Here is an 18,426-nt window from a genome sequence, read left to right as displayed (position 1 = left end):
GAGACAGTGGTAGAATGGCTAGACTCCCTGCAAAGGGCCAGCAGGAGACGAGCTGCGGCCTGATAAATGAAGCTCCGCCCGCAAGTTTCCTCTGCCGTGGAATCACAGATGTTATTAGGGGAGACGGCGATAGTGACAGCTTGTAGTTGAGAGTCATTCCGGGCCTCCGCGGTCCTTGAATCCTGATAGGACGACGGCTGGCGGTGGCACAAAGATGCTTTTTGTGCATTCACGCCGCAAACGGCACAAGAAGCTAACCGGGGCGGGGGGGGGGGAGTCTGTTTGTTTTCTCTCTGAGCCAAGATGGGACATCGGTCACCATCTATTCCTTGTTTGTCAGCTAAGAAAAGTTGGCTGGGAGCTGATTTTTTTTGGTCTAACTTTGTTTACCACAGGTCAGTTGGATCCCTCAAGCAGATAGCGGGTCTATCAGTGTGGCTCTGCAGCCGCGGCGTCAGGAGGAAGGTGTCTGTAGTGTCACCTCACGGACTGAAGCTACTCTCCTCTGATTACATATGTATTAGTGTTGGCACCTTGGGTGGCGCAGTGGTTAGCGTGGTCGCCTCACAGCAAGAAGGTTCTGGGTTCGAGCCCCGGGGTAGTCCAACCTTGGGGGGGGGCGGGTCGTCCCGGGTCGTCCTCTGTGGGGAGGTTGCATGTTCTCCCCGTGTCTGCATGGGTTTCCCTCCCACAGTCCACAGATATGTAGGTCAGGTGACTCGGCCGTGGTACGTTGTTCCTAGGTGTGTATGTGTGATGGTCTGGCGGCCTGTCCAGGGTGTCTCCCCGCCCGCCACCTAATGGCTGCTGGGATAGGCCCCAGCATCCCCGTGACCCTTGGATAATGAACGAACGAATGAACGAATGAATGAACGAATGTTGGCACCTTTGCAGCACGACCGTTGACGTTGCGGCACTCTTCACGGTTAGCCGTGTAAAAGTCGGCGTTTTCGTGCCCCCTTGGCAGTTGATTGACAGGCCCTGCAGGGTCATCCAAAGCTGTTGTCTGATTTATCCCAACACCGCCTCTGCTTCATTTGCCTCGCTTTTGTTTTCCCTTCTTTTAATCGCCAAAGAGCTCGGCTTCTTGTCGGAGATGACGGCGTGTTGCAGAGCAGAGTCGTTGCAGCTCATTGTGTGGCGGTGGTGGTGGTGGTGGTGGTGGTGGGGCAGGGGGGGGGGGCATTTGCTGGTGGTGTTGTGAATGCGGTTCTGCGGACGCTGGGAGTGTTTGTGCACAGACTTCTTTTTCCTTTTTCCCCCTCGCCGGTGTTGCATTCGCTCGACTCTGAGACTAATGCAGTGGCTGATGCAGATGACCTGCAGCACCGAGGGGCCCCATCGGAGACGCCGCTGAAATGCACCGAGCGCCGCGCTGGCGACGTTAGACGAGACCGTGGAAGCCGCGTGGTGTTGAATACCGCTCGCCTTCCCCCGCGCCGATGCTGCAGCTGCAGGTCGCGGGGCTTTATACGGGCAACAACAAACAAAAAAATGCATTCCTTTGCAGCTTTGTTTTTATTCTTCTCACGCTCGTCCTGTCTCTGACGCTCCACATTCGAGACCTTGCACAGCTCAGAGCTCCTTCCTCTGGTGTGAGAAGTCGAAGCCGACGAGAAATGCGGCCCGAGCCTTCCCGCCAAACGGTTCTGTGTGTGTTCCATAAGTACTCCAAAGGAAAAAAAAGCATTTGTGAGAGCAATAACCTGCGGGAGTTGCACCAAATGAAAATGCTTTTTTTTCTAACCCCCCCCCCCCCACACCTCACTCAAGAAGTGTTTGCTTGTTTTCTGTTCCTCTCTCTCTCTCTCTCTCTCTCTCTCTCTCTCTCTCTCTCTCTCTCTCTCTCTCTCTCTCACGTTTTTACCTTTGATTTGAACTCTGACATCCGAAGTCTGCCCCAGGATGTCTGTCACAAACTGCAGTCCAACGTTGTGACAATGCTTTTTTTCTTCCCGTGCCTTTTATGACCTTCTTTTCCCTCTTTCTGTTCTTTTTTTCTGTTCTTTCCCCTTCAAGGTCTGGCGCACCTGACGTTAAACAACCAAGGTATGGGTTCATTCTTTTGCTTTGGTTCCTTTCTTTTCCTTTCCTTCTCTTCTTTGCTTTGTTTCGGTTTCTATATTTTATTTTGGCGGAGTCGAATCAACCTCTCCGCCTCCGGAAACAAAAAAAAAACCCTCCTTCCCCTCCTCCCGATTTCTTCCTCTGCTTTTTTACCACCCCCCTTCCTTTCCCTCATTCCCTCATTGTGAGTACCCCCCCCCACCATACCTTCCAAACTTTTTCCTCATCTTTTTACCCTCGGTGAACATCCTCACCCGCCACTCCCCCCCCCCCAAACTTCCTCTCCCTCATTTCTCTCGGGGTCCCCCCCACCCACCCCACCCCCACATATATACATATATATTCCATGTCCTTGTGCTTTTCCCGTGACCTCCGCCACTGTCTGTCCCCACCCCTTGTCCTGTCCTCTGGCTTGCGTCCTGGACCCTCACCTTCTGACCACCTTTGACCCCCAACGACCTGACCCCCGGGGCTGAAGGTAACGCTTTTCTGATCTCCCTTTTGCTTGGTTTGAAGAAGAGAGAAAAATATAACCCTTAACACTTGCTGATTCTGCTGGAGATGTGCTGTGGTTGCTGCTGCTGCTGCTGCTGTTGTTGATGTTGTTGTTGGTCCAAAAATGTGTCCAAGCCCGTCATTCACCAACGCTGCAGGGTGAAAGTGTCACCGAATGTGCAGAGTTTCCTGTCACCGCTCTGCTGACATTCCTATTGTTTGGCATATTAATTGTTCTTGTAATGGCTGTGATATAAACTTGCAAGATGATGTTATGTTTAGATGATTTAGGTGTCTCACCAGCCCTGATTCACTCTATGCTGATGATCTATCTATCTATCTATCTATCTATCTATCTATCTATCTATCTATCTATCTATCTATCTATCTATCTTCGTCTGTCTGTCTGTCTGTCTGTCTGTCTGTCTGTCTGTCTGTCTGTCTGTCTGTCTGTCTGTCTGTCTGTCTGTCTGTCTGTCTGTCTGTCTGTCTGTCTGTCTATCTATCTATCTATCTATCTATCTATCTATCTATCTATCTATCTATCTATCTATCTATCTATCTATCTATCTATCTATCTATCTATCTATCTATCTATCTATCTATCTATCTATCTATCTATCTATCTATCTATCTATCTATATTTGCACCCGAATGCAAATAACAGTGCCACATACACAGAATACAGAAATGAAGTATCTGTATTCATCCCACGTTATGTTTCAAAGTAACAAAGTATTCACATTACAGTTACTGTATACAATTTGAGGAGAATACTTGTGCAGTACTTTTGAATACGCTCGAGAATATTTTTTCAATACTTATGTTAAGGGTGGGACTGCATGTTAATGATTAGTTGGCGGGCAAGCACGATGTCACACAGAAATTAAAAGCCGAATGGGAGCAAATGATCTCTTAAAAGGCAGGCCTGGGCTGTGGTCTGCAATTCAGCGACGACGACACACGTGGAAAACGTCTCATTTGCTGCAACGGATCTACTCTGTGCATCACAGCTGGTGTATTGTGTTCCCATTGTGTGTCTGCGCACACATCCCGGGTGTATTTTAGCGCATCTCTGCGATAGTCAAATTCTTGCACATGCAGCATAATAATATTAATGGCAAGGTGAGGTGAAGTGAACAGCCCCCCACGGTGAAACTTAAATGCCCTGGCACCGACCCCGCTCCTAATAGAAAGTAATCATACAGTCTTAAACAAAAAAACAAAGGGGCGTCTGGGTAGCGTAGCGGTCTATTCCATTGCCTACTAACATGGGGCTCGCCGGTTCGAATCCCTGCATTACCTCCGGCTTGGTTGGGCGTCCCTGCAGACACAGTTGCCGATGTCTGCAGGTGGGAAGCCGGATGTGGGTATGTATCCTGGTCGCTGCACTAGCGCCTCCTCTGGTCGGTCGGGGTGAACTGGGGGGAATAGCGTGATCCTCCCACCCGCTACGTCCCCCTGGTGAAACTCCTCACTGTCAGGTGAAAAGAAGCGGCCGGCAACACCACATGTATGGGAGGAGGCATATGGTGGTCTGCAGCCCTCCCCGGATCAGCAGAGGGGGTGGAGCAGCAACCGGGACGGCTCGGAAGAGTCAGACAGTTGGCCAGATACAATTGGGGAGGGGAAAAAAAGGGGGTGGGGGAACCCAAAACAAAACTATGACATATTTTGAAATTGGCACGTTACCTCCTGCATCTGTAGCGAATTCAGGGGGCAGCCAGGATGCGAACTTGGGTCACCCGCACCACGGGCCACTTCGCTAATCAAAAGACTTAAGGGTCTGACCCGTTAGCCAAGGGCTAGCGAGTCTACTTATCCGTAATCATTAAACTGCCCCCATCCTTCGGGAAGCGCATCCCCGCGCTTCAGCACACAAACTCCCTCACCGCTCGGCTTCTGACACCAATGGGGTGAATTCAAACTGTTTCTGATACACAAGAATTGTGTCAAGTGTGATACGAGTGTAACACATGCGCCACGCGTCTGCAGAGCACAGCAGTGATTGGCAGGCGGTCGACACTTATTAAGATGACGCCATGGGGATTCCAGTAACACCCAGGAATACACATCAACGTGACATAACTGATATCCATGACTCACGAACAACTGTTTCACACGTGTCGCATGAAGACGTGCTCTAAATGTAATCTGTATCAGTCTCTCTTAGAGTACTGTAACTGAATACATTACTGATTACATGTAGGACAATGTGGTCAGTATGCAGACACATTTCCATGCTCCACTGCCCAATCCTGGTTGCAGGGCAGATACAGTTTACACTTGAGTCTGAAACGTTTCAGTACGCCGAACACATGATTCTCAACCTCACCACTTCCTGTTTGATATTCGCCATTCTATCCTCCTCATTTCTGACCTTTCTTCGCAAGTGGCCTCCCAGCGAGGACCTCCAACAGGAGGAGCCATGGCGGGAAAGTTCAGAAGTGCGGGAAAGGGAAGGGAGGAATGCAAACGGCAAAGTATATTCTGACCTTTACCGTGGAGGGTGCTTCCTCTCCTCGGTTATCGCAGTCCATTATGCACCAAGACTCGAACAATGCCCCCTTACAGTTGCACCAAACCCCCCAATCTTCCCCTGCTTTTCCTCCTCTGGTGTTTGTAAGTAGCTAAAAGATACAGGCTTAAATCCCACATTTCACTGGATAGCGGGTGCATTCAGTGGAGTGTGCTTATCTGGTTAATGGCAATTCTGAAAGGTTTGCAGGTCTAGCTGAAAACAGAGCGAGAGAAAGCGAGAGATGGGGAAAGCTTCTAAGAATAAATGGAATGCCATCACAGCCAACGCTCAGGTGCTAAACTATGCATGACACTGATGGCAATGTATTTTTCATACCGTATAAGCTAACCTAGCTAACCGTGTTAAATGAAGCATTTTTATTTACTTCTTTTTTGTTTTTTTTTTGGATATCGTGCCGCCCCCCCCCCGGGAAAAAAGAAAGAAAAAGAAACCGGGGCTCATGCTTGGAGTAAATAACAGAGGTATAACACTATTTTATCATATTTCAAAGTCGAGTGCTTGATTCACGTGGATTGTTCACTCGGATAAGGCCCGTCCTCTCAATAGTAGTCCGAATTAATGCCGGGGGGGGGGGTGTCTATTCCGTTGCTTATCAACACAGGGCTCGCCGGTTCGAATCCCCTTGTTACCTCCGGCTTGGTCGGGCGTCCCTACAGACACAATTGAGGGTGGGAAGCCGGTTGTGGGTGTGTGTCCCGGTCGCTGCACTAGCGCCTCCTCTGGTCGGTCGGGGCACCTGTTCAGGGGGGAGGAGGGGCCTGGGGCAGGAATAGCGTGATCCTCCTACGCGCTACGCCCCCTTGGTGAAACTCCTCACTGTCAGGGGAAAAGAAGCGGCTGGCGACTCCACATGTATGGGAGGAGGCATGTGGTCGTCTGCAGCCCTCCCCGGATCGGCAGAGGGGGGTGGAGCAGCGACCGGGGCGGCTCGGAGAGCGGGGCGATTGGCCGGGTACAGCCGGGGAGAAAAATCGCAAAACAAGAATTAGTGCAGCGTTTGGACGAGTCAAAGTCACGTGTTCTGAAGAGCCAAGTCAATGAAGGGGTTTGTCAAGAGACAGAAGGTGTAGCATGGCGGTCGGAGGACGGCACATTTTTCAGCCGAGGGTGAGGATAAAAGTGCATCCCTGCTCCAACCAAGTAACATGGCGAGAATTTGTGTGTGCATGTGTGTGTGCATGTGTGTGTGTGTGTCAGAAAGGGAGCGAGAGATAGGATCACCTTTTATTTTTTTCAAAGCCGGTTTGTGGTCAGCGTTGGCGATCACAGGCAGGTTGCTGCTCAGCAGCCCTCGGCATCACGGGGAGCAGCATCAGTCCGGCAGAATCAGTGTCTCAGTCGGTCCCAACACGGACAGCTGTCCTTCACTTGGGCAGGAAGGACAAACCCCAGACTCCCGGCACTCCTACCCCCCAGCTACCCGTCTCTGAGATGTTTAAAAGCCACAGGTCACGTGGCGAGCTAGCCAGCCACCACCACTTACCTTTAACAGATTATAATTAGCCATCATCCCTCCCTGCAATCAATTTCAACAAATTATATATATATATATATATATATATATATATATATATATATATATATATATGTATATATATATGTACTGATTTAAGATCTCGGAGAGGTATTGAATTTTGAAATACAGAATATATCTGAGCTGCTGAAATAGGGCCCTGTGATGGACTGGCGGCCTGTCCAGGGTGTCTCCCCACCTGCCACCCAATGACTGCTGGGATAGGATCCAGCATCCCCACAACCCCGACTGGGATAAGTGGCTTGGATAATGGATGGATAATGCAGCCAGGCAGCACAGTGGTTAGCGCATTCGCCTCACAGCAAGAAGGTCCTGGGTTCGAGCCCCGGGGTTGTCCAACCTTGGGGTCGTCCCGGGTCGTCCTCTGTGTGGAGTTTGCTTGTTCTCCCCGTGTCTGCGTGGGTTTCCTCCCACAGTCCAAAGACCTGTAGGTCAGGTGGATCAGCCAAACTAAATTGTCCCTAGATATGAATGTGTGTGTGTGTGTGTGTGTGTGTGTGTGTGTGTGTGTGTGTGTGTGTGTCCCCACCTGCCGCCCAATGACTGCTGGGATAGGTTCCAGCATCCCACGACCCTGAGAGCAAGATAAGCGGTCTGGATGATGGATGGATGGATGAATGGATGGATGGATGGAAGGATGGATGGATGGAAGGATGGATGGATGGATGGATGGAAGGATGGATGGATGGATGGATGGATGGATGGATGGATGGATGGATGGATGGAAGGATGGATGAATGGATGGATGGATGGATGGATGGATGGATGGATGGCTACATCATTACCCTTGATTGGCAAGCAAACTAACTGCTAGAAAAAGAGAAGAAAAAAAAAGGTGAACATTTCCTCCGATGATTTCTCAAACAAGTGCGAGAGGTTTGATGGGAAAACCAATTCCAGCCACCACGAGAGATATAATAGTATCCTATATTTTCCTCCTCCACGGATTCTCCTTCACGCGGAGTATCTGAGAATTGTACACATTTAGACTCAGAGTGAGACTGGATGATGACACATAATTACACAACCTGGTTTGAAGTGAGTTATGCGGCGGCCGTATCGGTGGTTACGGGAGTAATCGGTAACCGGATGTGTTCGGGAAGTAGGCCGCATGGCCTCCTCGCCCACTCATCACTGTGGCAGTATGTGTGTTACTTCATTTCGCACAACACAATGAAGTAATGCAGAGCACAAGCAGTGCTTCAGAAACTATAGTAAGCAGCACTTTCTCCTGGCGCGTCTCGACGAATGTAATATAAAGACATGTTGTGAGAGGGGCGTTCATCCCGGTATTCCCGCTCCGGCCCCGATAACGGCTCGTTTCTAATCCCGTCCGGATGATCCGTTTATGTAATGCAGTTTTTATATACGTGCAGCACGATGGCTTTATTCAGTCTGAGTTTTCAGCGTCCCGTTCGGCGGTCACCCCAGACTCCCAGACCCTCAGCTGCTGGGCTGCTGAGTCAGCTTACCAGAGGGGGACGACAGTCACGAGACACTGAGGAGACACTGAGGAGAAGACAGTCACGAGACACCGAGGAGACGACAGTTACGAGACACTGAGGAGACGACAGTCACGAGACACCGAGGAGACGACAGTCACGAGACGCTGAGGAGGCGACAGTCACGAGACACTGAGGAGACGACAGTCACGAGACGCTGAGGAGACGACAGTCACGAGACACTGAGGAGACGACAGTCACGAGACACTGAGGAGACGACACTTACGAGACACTGAGGAGACGACAGTCACGAGACACTGAGAAGACGACAGTCACGAGACACTGAGGAGACGACACTTACGAGACACTGAGGAGACGACACTCACGAGACACTGAGGAGACGACACTCACGAGACACTGAGGAGACGACAGTCACGAGACACTGAGGAGACGACAGTCACGAGACGCTGAGGAGACGACACTCACGAGACACTGAGGAGACAACACTTACGAGACACTGAGGAGACGACAGTCACGAGACACTGAGGAGACGACAGTCACGAGACACTGAGGAGACGACAGTCACGAGACACCGAGGAGACAACACTTACGAGACACTGAGGAGACGACAGTCACGAGACGCTGAGGAGACGACACTTACGAGACACTGAGGAGACGACAGTCACGAGACACTGAGGAGACGACAGTCACGAGACACTGAGGAGACGACACTCACGAGACACTGAGGAGACGACACTCACGAGACACTGAGGAGACGACAGTCACGAGACACTGAGGAGACGACACTTACGAGACACTGAGGAGACGACAGTCACGAGACACTGAGGAGACGACAGTCACGAGACACTGAGGAGACGACAGTCACGAGACACTGAGGAGACGACACTTACGAGACGCTGAGGAGACGACAGTCACGAGACACTGAGGAGACGACAGTCACGAGACACTGAGGAGACGACAGTCACGAGACACTGAGGAGACGACCATTACGAGACACTGAGGAGACGACAGTCACGAGACACTGAGGAGACGACAGTCACGAGACGCTGAGGAGGCGACACTTACGAGACACTGAGGAGACGACAGTCACGAGACACTGAGGAGACGACAGTCACGAGACACTGAGGAGGCGACAGTCACGAGACGCTGAGGAGACGACAGTCACGAGACACTGAGGAGGCGACAGTCACGAGACGCTGAGGAGACGACACTTAGGAGACACTGAGGAGACGACAGTCACGAGACACTGAGGAGACGACACTTACGAGACACTGAGGAGGCGACAGTCACGAGACACTGAGGAGACGACACTTACGAGACACTGAGGAGACGACACGAGACACTGAGGAGACGACAGTCACGAGACACTGAGGAGACGACACTTACGAGACACTGAGGAGGCGACACTTAGGAGACACTGAGGAGACGACACTTACGAGACACTGAGGAGACGACACTTACGAGACACTGAGGGGACGACAGTCACGAGACGCTGAGGAGACGACACTTACGAGACGCCGAGGAGACGACACTTACGAGACGCCGAGGAGGCGACAGTCACGAGACGCCGAGGAGACAACAGTCACGAGACGCCGAGGAGACGACACTTACGAGACGCCGAGGAGACGACAGTCACGAAACGCCGAGGAGACGACAGTCACGAGACACTGAGGAGACGACACTTACGAGACACTGAGGAGACGACAGTCACGAGACACTGAGGAGACGACACTTACAAGACACTGAGGAGACGACAGTCACGAGACACTGAGCAGACGACAGTCACGAGACACTGAGGAGACGACAGTCACGAGACACTGAGGAGACGACACTTAGGAGACACTGAGAAGACGACAGTCACGAGACACTGAGGAGGCGACAGTCACGAGACACTGAGGAGGCGACAGTCACGAAACACTGAGGAGACGACACTTACGAGACACTGAGGAAACGACACTTACAAGACACTGAGGAGGCGACAGTCACGAGACACTGAGGAGGCGACAGTCACGAGACGCTGAGGAGGCGACACTTACGAGACACTGAGGAGGCGACAGTCACGAGACGCTGAGGAGGCGACACTTACGAGACACTGAGGAGACGACACTTACGAGACACTGAGGAGGCGACAGTCACGAGACGCTGAGGAGGCGACACTCACAAGACACTGAGGAGACGACAGTCACGAGACACTGAGGAGACGACAGTCACGAGACACTGAGGAGGCGACAGTCACGAGACACTGAGGAAACGACAGTCACGAGACACTGAGGAGGCGACAGTCACGAGACACTGAGGAGGCGACAGTCACGAGACACTGAGGAGGCGACAGTCACGAGACACTGAGGAGACGACAGTCATGAGACGCTGAGGAGACGACAGTCACGGGACGCTGAGGAGACGACAGTCACGAGACACTGAGGAGACGACAGTCACGGGACACTGAGGAGACGACACTTACAAGACGCTGAGGAGACGACAGTCACGAGACACTGAGGAGACGACACTTACGAGACACTGAGGAGACGACAGTCACGAGACACTGAGGAGACGACAGTCACGAGACACTGAGGAGACGACAGTCACGAGACACTGAGGAGACGACACTTACGAGACACTGAGGAGACGACACTTACGAGACACTGAGGAGACGACACTTACGAGACGCTGAGGAGGTGACAGTCACGAGACACTGAGGAGACGACAGTCACGAGACACTGAGGAGACGACACTTACGAGACACTGAGGAGACGACAGTCACGAGACACAGAGGAGGTGACAGTCACGAGACACTGAGGAGACGACAGTCACGAGACACTGAGTAGACGACACTCACGAGACACTGAGGAGACGACAGTCACGAGACACTGAGGAGACGACAGTCACGAGACACTGAGGAGACGACACTTACAAGACACTGAGAAGACGACAGTCACGAGACACTGAGGAGGCGACAGTCACGAGACACTGAGGAGGCGACAGTCACGAGACACTGAGGAGGCGACAGTCACGAAACACTGAGGAGACGACACTTACGAGACACTGAGGAAACGACACTTACAAGACACTGAGAAGACGACAGTCACGAGACACTGAGGAGGCGACAGTCACGAGACACTGAGGAGGCGACAGTCACGAGACGCTGAGGAGGCGACACTTACGAGACACTGAGGAGGCGACAGTCACGAGACGCTGAGGAGGCGACACTTACGAGACACTGAGGAGACGACACTTACGAGACACTGAGGAGACGACAGTCACGAGACACTGAGGAGGTGACAGTCACGAGACACTGAGGAGACGACAGTCACGAAACACTGAGGAGACGACACTTACGAGACACTGAGGAAACGACACTTACAAGACACTGAGAAGACGACAGCCACGAGACACTGAGGAGGCGACAGTCACGAGACACTGAGGAGGCGACAGTCACGAGACACTGAGGAGGCGACAGTCACGAGACGCTGAGGCGGCGACACTTACGAGACACTGAGGAGGCGACAGTCACGAGACGCTGAGGAGGCGACATTTACGAGACACTGAGGAGACGACACTTACGAGACACTGAGGAGGCGACAGTCACGAGACGCTGAGGAGGCGACACTCACAAGACACTGAGGAGACGACAGTCACGAGACACTGAGGAGACGACAGTCACGAGACACTGAGGAGGCGACAGTCACGAGACACTGAGGAAACGACAGTCACGAGACACTGAGGAGGCGACAGTCACGAGACACTGAGGAGGCGACAGTCACGAGACACTGAGGAGGCGACAGTCACGAGACACTGAGGAGACACTGAGGAGACACTGAGGAGACGACAGTCATGAGACGCTGAGGAGACGACAGTCATGGGACGCTGAGGAGACGACAGTCACGAGACACTGAGGAGACGACAGTCACGGGACACTGAGGAGGTGACAGTCACGAGACACTGAGGAGACGACAGTCACGAGACACTGAGTAGACGACACTTACGAGACACTGAGGAGACGACAGTCACGAGACACTGAGGAGACGACAGTCACGAGACACTGAGGAGACGACAGTCACGAGACACTGAGGAGGTGACAGTCACGAGACACTGAGGAGACGACAGTCACGAGACACTGAGTAGACGACACTTACGAGACACTGAGGAGACGACACTTACGAGACACTGAGGAGACGACACTTACGAGACGCTGAGGAGGTGACAGTCACGAGACACTGAGGAGACGAGAGTCACGAGACACTGAGGAGACGACACTTACGAGACACTGAGGAGACGACAGTCACGAGACGCTGAGGAGGTGACAGTCACGAGACACTGAGGAGACGAGAGTCACGAGACACTGAGGAGACGACACTTACGAGACACTGAGGAGACGACAGTCACGAGACGCTGAGGAGGTGACAGTCACGAGACACTGAGGAGACGACAGTCACGAGACACTGAGTAGACGACACTTACGAGACACTGAGGAGACGACAGTCACGAGACACTGAGGAGACGACAGTCACGAGACACTGAGGAGACGACACTTACGAGACACTGAGGAGACGACACTTACAAGACACTGAGAAGACGACAGTCACGAGACACTGAGGAGGCGACAGTCACGAGACACTGAGGAGGCGACAGTCACGAAACACTGAGGAGACGACACTTACGAGACACTGAGGAAACGACACTTACAAGACACTGAGAAGACGACAGTCACGAGACACTGAGGAGGCGACAGTCACGAGACACTGAGGAGGTGACAGTCACGAGACGCTGAGGAGGCGACACTTACGAGACACTGAGGAGGCGACAGTCACGAGACGCTGAGGAGGCGACACTTACGAGACACTGAGGAGACGACACTTACGAGACACTGAGGAGGCGACAGTCACGAGACGCTGAGGAGGCGACACTCCCAAGACACTGAGGAGACGACAGTCACGAGACACTGAGGAGACGACAGTCACGAGACACTGAGGAGGCGACAGTCACGAGACACTGAGGAAACGACAGTCACGAGACACTGAGGAGGCGACAGTCACGAGACACTGAGGAGGCGACAGTCACGAGACACTGAGGAGGCGACAGTCACGAGACACTGAGGAGGCGACACTTACGAGACACTGAGGAGACGACACTTACGAGACACTGAGGAGGCGACAGTCACGAGACGCTGAGGAGGCAACACTCACAAGACACTGAGGAGACGACAGTCACGAGACACTGAGGAGACGACAGTCACGAGACACTGAGGAGACGACAGTCACGAGACACTGAGTAGACGACACTTACGAGACACTGAGGAGGCGACACTCCCAAGACACTGAGGAGACGACAGTCACGAGACACTGAGGAGACGACAGTCACGAGACACTGAGGAGGCGACAGTCACGAGACACTGAGGAAACGACAGTCACGAGACACTGAGGAGGCGACAGTCACGAGACACTGAGGAGGCGACAGTCACGAGACACTGAGGAGGCGACACTTACGAGACACTGAGGAGACGACACTTACGAGACACTGAGGAGGCGACAGTCACGAGACGCTGAGGAGGCAACACTCACAAGACACTGAGGAGACGACAGTCACGAGACACTGAGGAGACGACAGTCACGAGACACTGAGGAGGCGACAGTCACGAGACACTGAGGAAACGACAGTCACGAGACACTGAGGAGGCGACAGTCACGAGACACTGAGGAGGCGACAGTCACGAGACACTGAGGAGGCGACAGTCACGAGACACTGAGGAGACACTGAGGAGACACTGAGGAGACGACAGTCATGAGACGCTGAGGAGACGACAGTCACGGGACGCTGAGGAGACGACAGTCACGAGACACTGAGGAGACGACAGTCACGGGACACTGAGGAGACGACACTTACGAGACGCTGAGGAGACGACACTTACGAGACGCTGAGGAGACGACAGTCACGAGACACTGAGGAGACGACACTTACGAGACACTGAGGAGACGACAGTCACGAGACACTGAGGAGACGACAGTCACGAGACACTGAGGAGACGACAGTCACGAGACACTTAGGAGGCGACAGTCACGAGACACTGAGGAGACGACAGTCACGAGACGCTGAGGAGACGACAGTCACGATACGCTGAGGAGACTACAGTCACGAGACACTGAGGAGACGACAGTCACGAGACACTGAGGAGACGACACTTACGAGACGCTTAGGAGACGACACTTACGAGACGCTGAGGAGACTACAGTCACGAGACACTGAGGAGACGACAGTCACGAGACACTGAGGAGACGACACTTACGAGACACTGAGGAGACGACAGTCACGAGACACTGAGGAGACGACAGTCACGAGACACTGAGGAGACGACACTTACGAGACGCTGAGGAGACTACAGTCACGAGACACTGAGGAGACGACAGTCACGAGACACTGAGGAGACGACACTTACGAGACACTGAGGAGACGACAGTCACGAGACACTGAGGAGACGACAGTCACGAGACACTGAGGAGACGACACTTACGAGACACTGAGGAGACGACAGTCACGAGACGCTGAGGAGACGACAGTCACGAGACACTGAGGAGACGACACTTACGAGACACTGAGGAGGCGACAGTCACGAGACACTGAGGAGGCGACAGTCTCAAGACACTGAGGAGACGACAGTCACGAGACACTGAGGAGACGACAGTCACGAGACACTGAGGAGACGACACTTACGAGACACTGAGGAGGCGACACTTACGAGATACTGAGGAGACGACAGTCACGAGACGCTGAGGAGACGACAGTCACGAGACGCTGAGGAGACGACAGTCACGAGACGCTGAGGAGACGACAGTCACGAGACACTGAGGAGACGACAGTCACGAGACACTGAGGAGACGACACTTACGAGACACTGAGGAGACGACAGTCACGAGACGCTGAGGAGGTGACAGTCACGAGACACTGAGGAGACGAGAGTCACGAGACACTGAGGAGACGACACTTACGAGACACTGAGGAGACGACAGTCACGAGACGCTGAGGAGGTGACAGTCACGAGACACTGAGGAGACGACAGTCACGAGACACTGAGTAGACGACACTTACGAGACACTGAGGAGACGACAGTCACGAGACACTGAGGAGACGACAGTCACGAGACACTGAGGAGACGACACTTACGAGACACTGAGGAGACGACACTTACAAGACACTGAGAAGACGACAGTCACGAGACACTGAGGAGGCGACAGTCACGAGACACTGAGGAGGCGACAGTCACGAAACACTGAGGAGATGACACTTACGAGACACTGAGGAAACGACACTTACAAGACACTGAGAAGACGACAGTCACGAGACACTGAGGAGGCGACAGTCACGAGACACTGAGGAGGTGACAGTCACGAGACGCTGAGGAGGCGACACTTACGAGACACTGAGGAGGCGACAGTCACGAGACGCTGAGGAGGCGACACTTACGAGACACTGAGGAGACGACACTTACGAGATACTGAGGAGGCGACAGTCACGAGACGCTGAGGAGGCGACACTCCCAAGACACTGAGGAGACGACAGTCACGAGACACTGAGGAGACGACAGTCACGAGACACTGAGGAGGCGACAGTCACGAGACACTGAGGAAACGACAGTCACGAGACACTGAGGAGGCGACAGTCACGAGACACTGAGGAGGCGACAGTCACGAGACACTGAGGAGGCGACAGTCACGAGACACTGAGGAGGCGACACTTACGAGACACTGAGGAGACGACACTTACGAGACACTGAGGAGGCGACAGTCACGAGACGCTGAGGAGGCAACACTCACAAGACACTGAGGAGACGACAGTCACGAGACACTGAGGAGACGACAGTCACGAGACACTGAGGAGGCGACAGTCACGAGACACTGAGGAAACGACAGTCACGAGACACTGAGGAGGCGACAGTCACGAGACACTGAGGAGGCGACAGTCACGAGACACTGAGGAGGCGACAGTCACGAGACACTGAGGAGACACTGAGGAGACACTGAGGAGACGACAGTCATGAGACGCTGAGGAGACGACAGTCACGGGACGCTGAGGAGACGACAGTCACGAGACACTGAGGAGACGACAGTCACGGGACACTGAGGAGACGACACTTACGAGACGCTGAGGAGACGACACTTACGAGACGCTGAGGAGACGACAGTCACGAGACACTGAGGAGACGACACTTACGAGACACTGAGGAGACGACAGTCACGAGACACTGAGGAGACGACAGTCACGAGACACTGAGGAGACGACAGTCACGAGACACTTAGGAGGCGACAGTCACGAGACACTGAGGAGACGACAGTCACGAGACGCTGAGGAGACGACAGTCACGATACGCTGAGGAGACTACAGTCACGAGACACTGAGGAGACGACAGTCACGAGACACTGAGGAGACGACACTTACGAGACGCTTAGGAGACGACACTTACGAGACGCTGAGGAGACTACAGTCACGAGACACTGAGGAGACGACAGTCACGAGACACTGAGGAGACGACACTTACGAGACACTGAGGAGACGACAGTCACGAGACACTGAGGAGACGACAGTCACGAGACACTGAGGAGACGACACTTACGAGACGCTGAGGAGACTACAGTCACGAGACACTGAGGAGACGACAGTCACGAGACACTGAGGAGACGACACTTACGAGACACTGAGGAGACGACAGTCACGAGACACTGAGGAGACGACAGTCACGAGACACTGAGGAGACGACACTTACGAGACACTGAGGAGACGACAGTCACGAGACGCTGAGGAGACGACAGTCACGAGACACTGAGGAGACGACACTTACGAGACACTGAGGAGGCGACAGTCACGAGACACTGAGGAGGCGACAGTCTCAAGACACTGAGGAGACGACAGTCACGAGACACTGAGGAGACGACAGTCACGAGACACTGAGGAGACGACACTTACGAGACACTGAGGAGGCGACACTTACGAGATACTGAGGAGACGACAGTCACGAGACGCTGAGGAGACGACAGTCACGAGACGCTGAGGAGACGACAGTCACCAGACACTGAGGAGACGACAGTCACGAGACACCGAGGAGACGACAGTCACGAGACACCGAGGAGACGACAGTCACGAGACACCGAGGAGACGACAGTAACGTGCTTCCAAACGAACCAGTGAATCAGTCGTCCAGCTTTGCAGCTTGTCTCCATGCCTGCTCGTAGTCCAGATGAGGAAGTCAGAAAGTTAAATCAGTTCATCTGGATACAACGTTTCCCGCTCCCCCTTTCCCCCCAGTTGTATCCGGCCAATCACCCTGCTCATCTGAGCCGTCCCGGTCGCTGCTCCGCCCCCTCTGCCGATCCGGGAGGGCTGCAGACTACCACATGCCTCCTGCCATACATGTGGAGTCGCCAGCCGCTTCTTTTCACCTGACAGTGAGGAGTTTCACCAGGGGGACGTAGCGCATGGGAGGATCACGCTATTCCCCCCAGTTCACCCTCCCCCCCGAACAGGTGACCCGACCGACCAGAGGAGGCGCTAGTGCAGCGACCAGGACACACACCCACATCCAGCTTCCCACCCACAGACATGGCCAGTTGTGTCGGTAGGGATGCCTGGCCAAGCCGGAGGTAACACGCGGATTCGAACCGACGCCCCCCCCCCCCGCACGCCCCGGACACAACGTTTATTGACAGAAACGTTTCATCACTCATCTAAGTGACCTCTTCAGTCTCAACCGACTGCAGCTGCCCCCACCCTTATAAACAATACAGTGACTGCAGGTATCCCCACCCTTATAAACAATACAGTGACTGCAGGTACCCCCACCCTTATAAACAATACAGTGACTGCAGGTGTCCCCACCCTTATAAACAATACAGTGACTGCAGGTGTCCCCACCCTTATAAACAATTACCGAAACCAATCATCAGGTTCATATGCAAATTGTTATGACCATTAACTAGAGTTTCAATGGCCATGTTTATAAGGGTGGGGGTACCTGCAGTCAGTGTATTGTTTATAAGGGTGGGGGTACCTGCAGTCAGCTGAGACTGAGGAGGAAACGTGTCTCTCGGTAATCGTTGTGTCCAGACTAACTGGTCCAGCTCTCGTCCGAGCGTCACAGCTTGTTGTCTTTTGGCTGTGAGCTGCAGAGACAGGCGGGAGGCGGTGCAGTTGGGGGAGGTCAGCGAGCTCTCTGGATATCAGATTTACCAGCCGCGAGGAGATGGGTCCTGGCAGGTTTGGGTGAGATCTCTTCGTGGCGCTAACCTGTAATTGAATAGAGCGGGTCCGGGTTCAGATCGCGGCCTCCATCTTGGCTCGGT

The 18,426-nt window shown here is 53.4% G+C and overlaps 1 protein-coding gene across 1 annotated transcript in view; it reads left to right on the top strand.

Annotated features, from left to right (window-relative positions):
* Positions 1 to 18,426, top strand: part of nrxn2b (neurexin 2b) — a 919,866-nt gene that overhangs the window by 170,313 nt on the left and 731,127 nt on the right. Inside the window, exon 3 of the mRNA XM_056300763.1 lies at positions 2,020 to 2,049. Within this exon, the coding sequence (XP_056156738.1) occupies positions 2,020 to 2,049 (30 nt within the window). The remainder of the gene's footprint in view (positions 1 to 2,019; positions 2,050 to 18,426) is intronic.

This window comes from Lampris incognitus, chromosome 20 (assembly GCF_029633865.1).
Source record: "Lampris incognitus isolate fLamInc1 chromosome 20, fLamInc1.hap2, whole genome shotgun sequence".
Taxonomy (NCBI): domain Eukaryota; kingdom Metazoa; phylum Chordata; class Actinopteri; order Lampriformes; family Lampridae; genus Lampris; species Lampris incognitus.
This window is presented reverse-complemented; position numbering and strand designations above follow the sequence as displayed.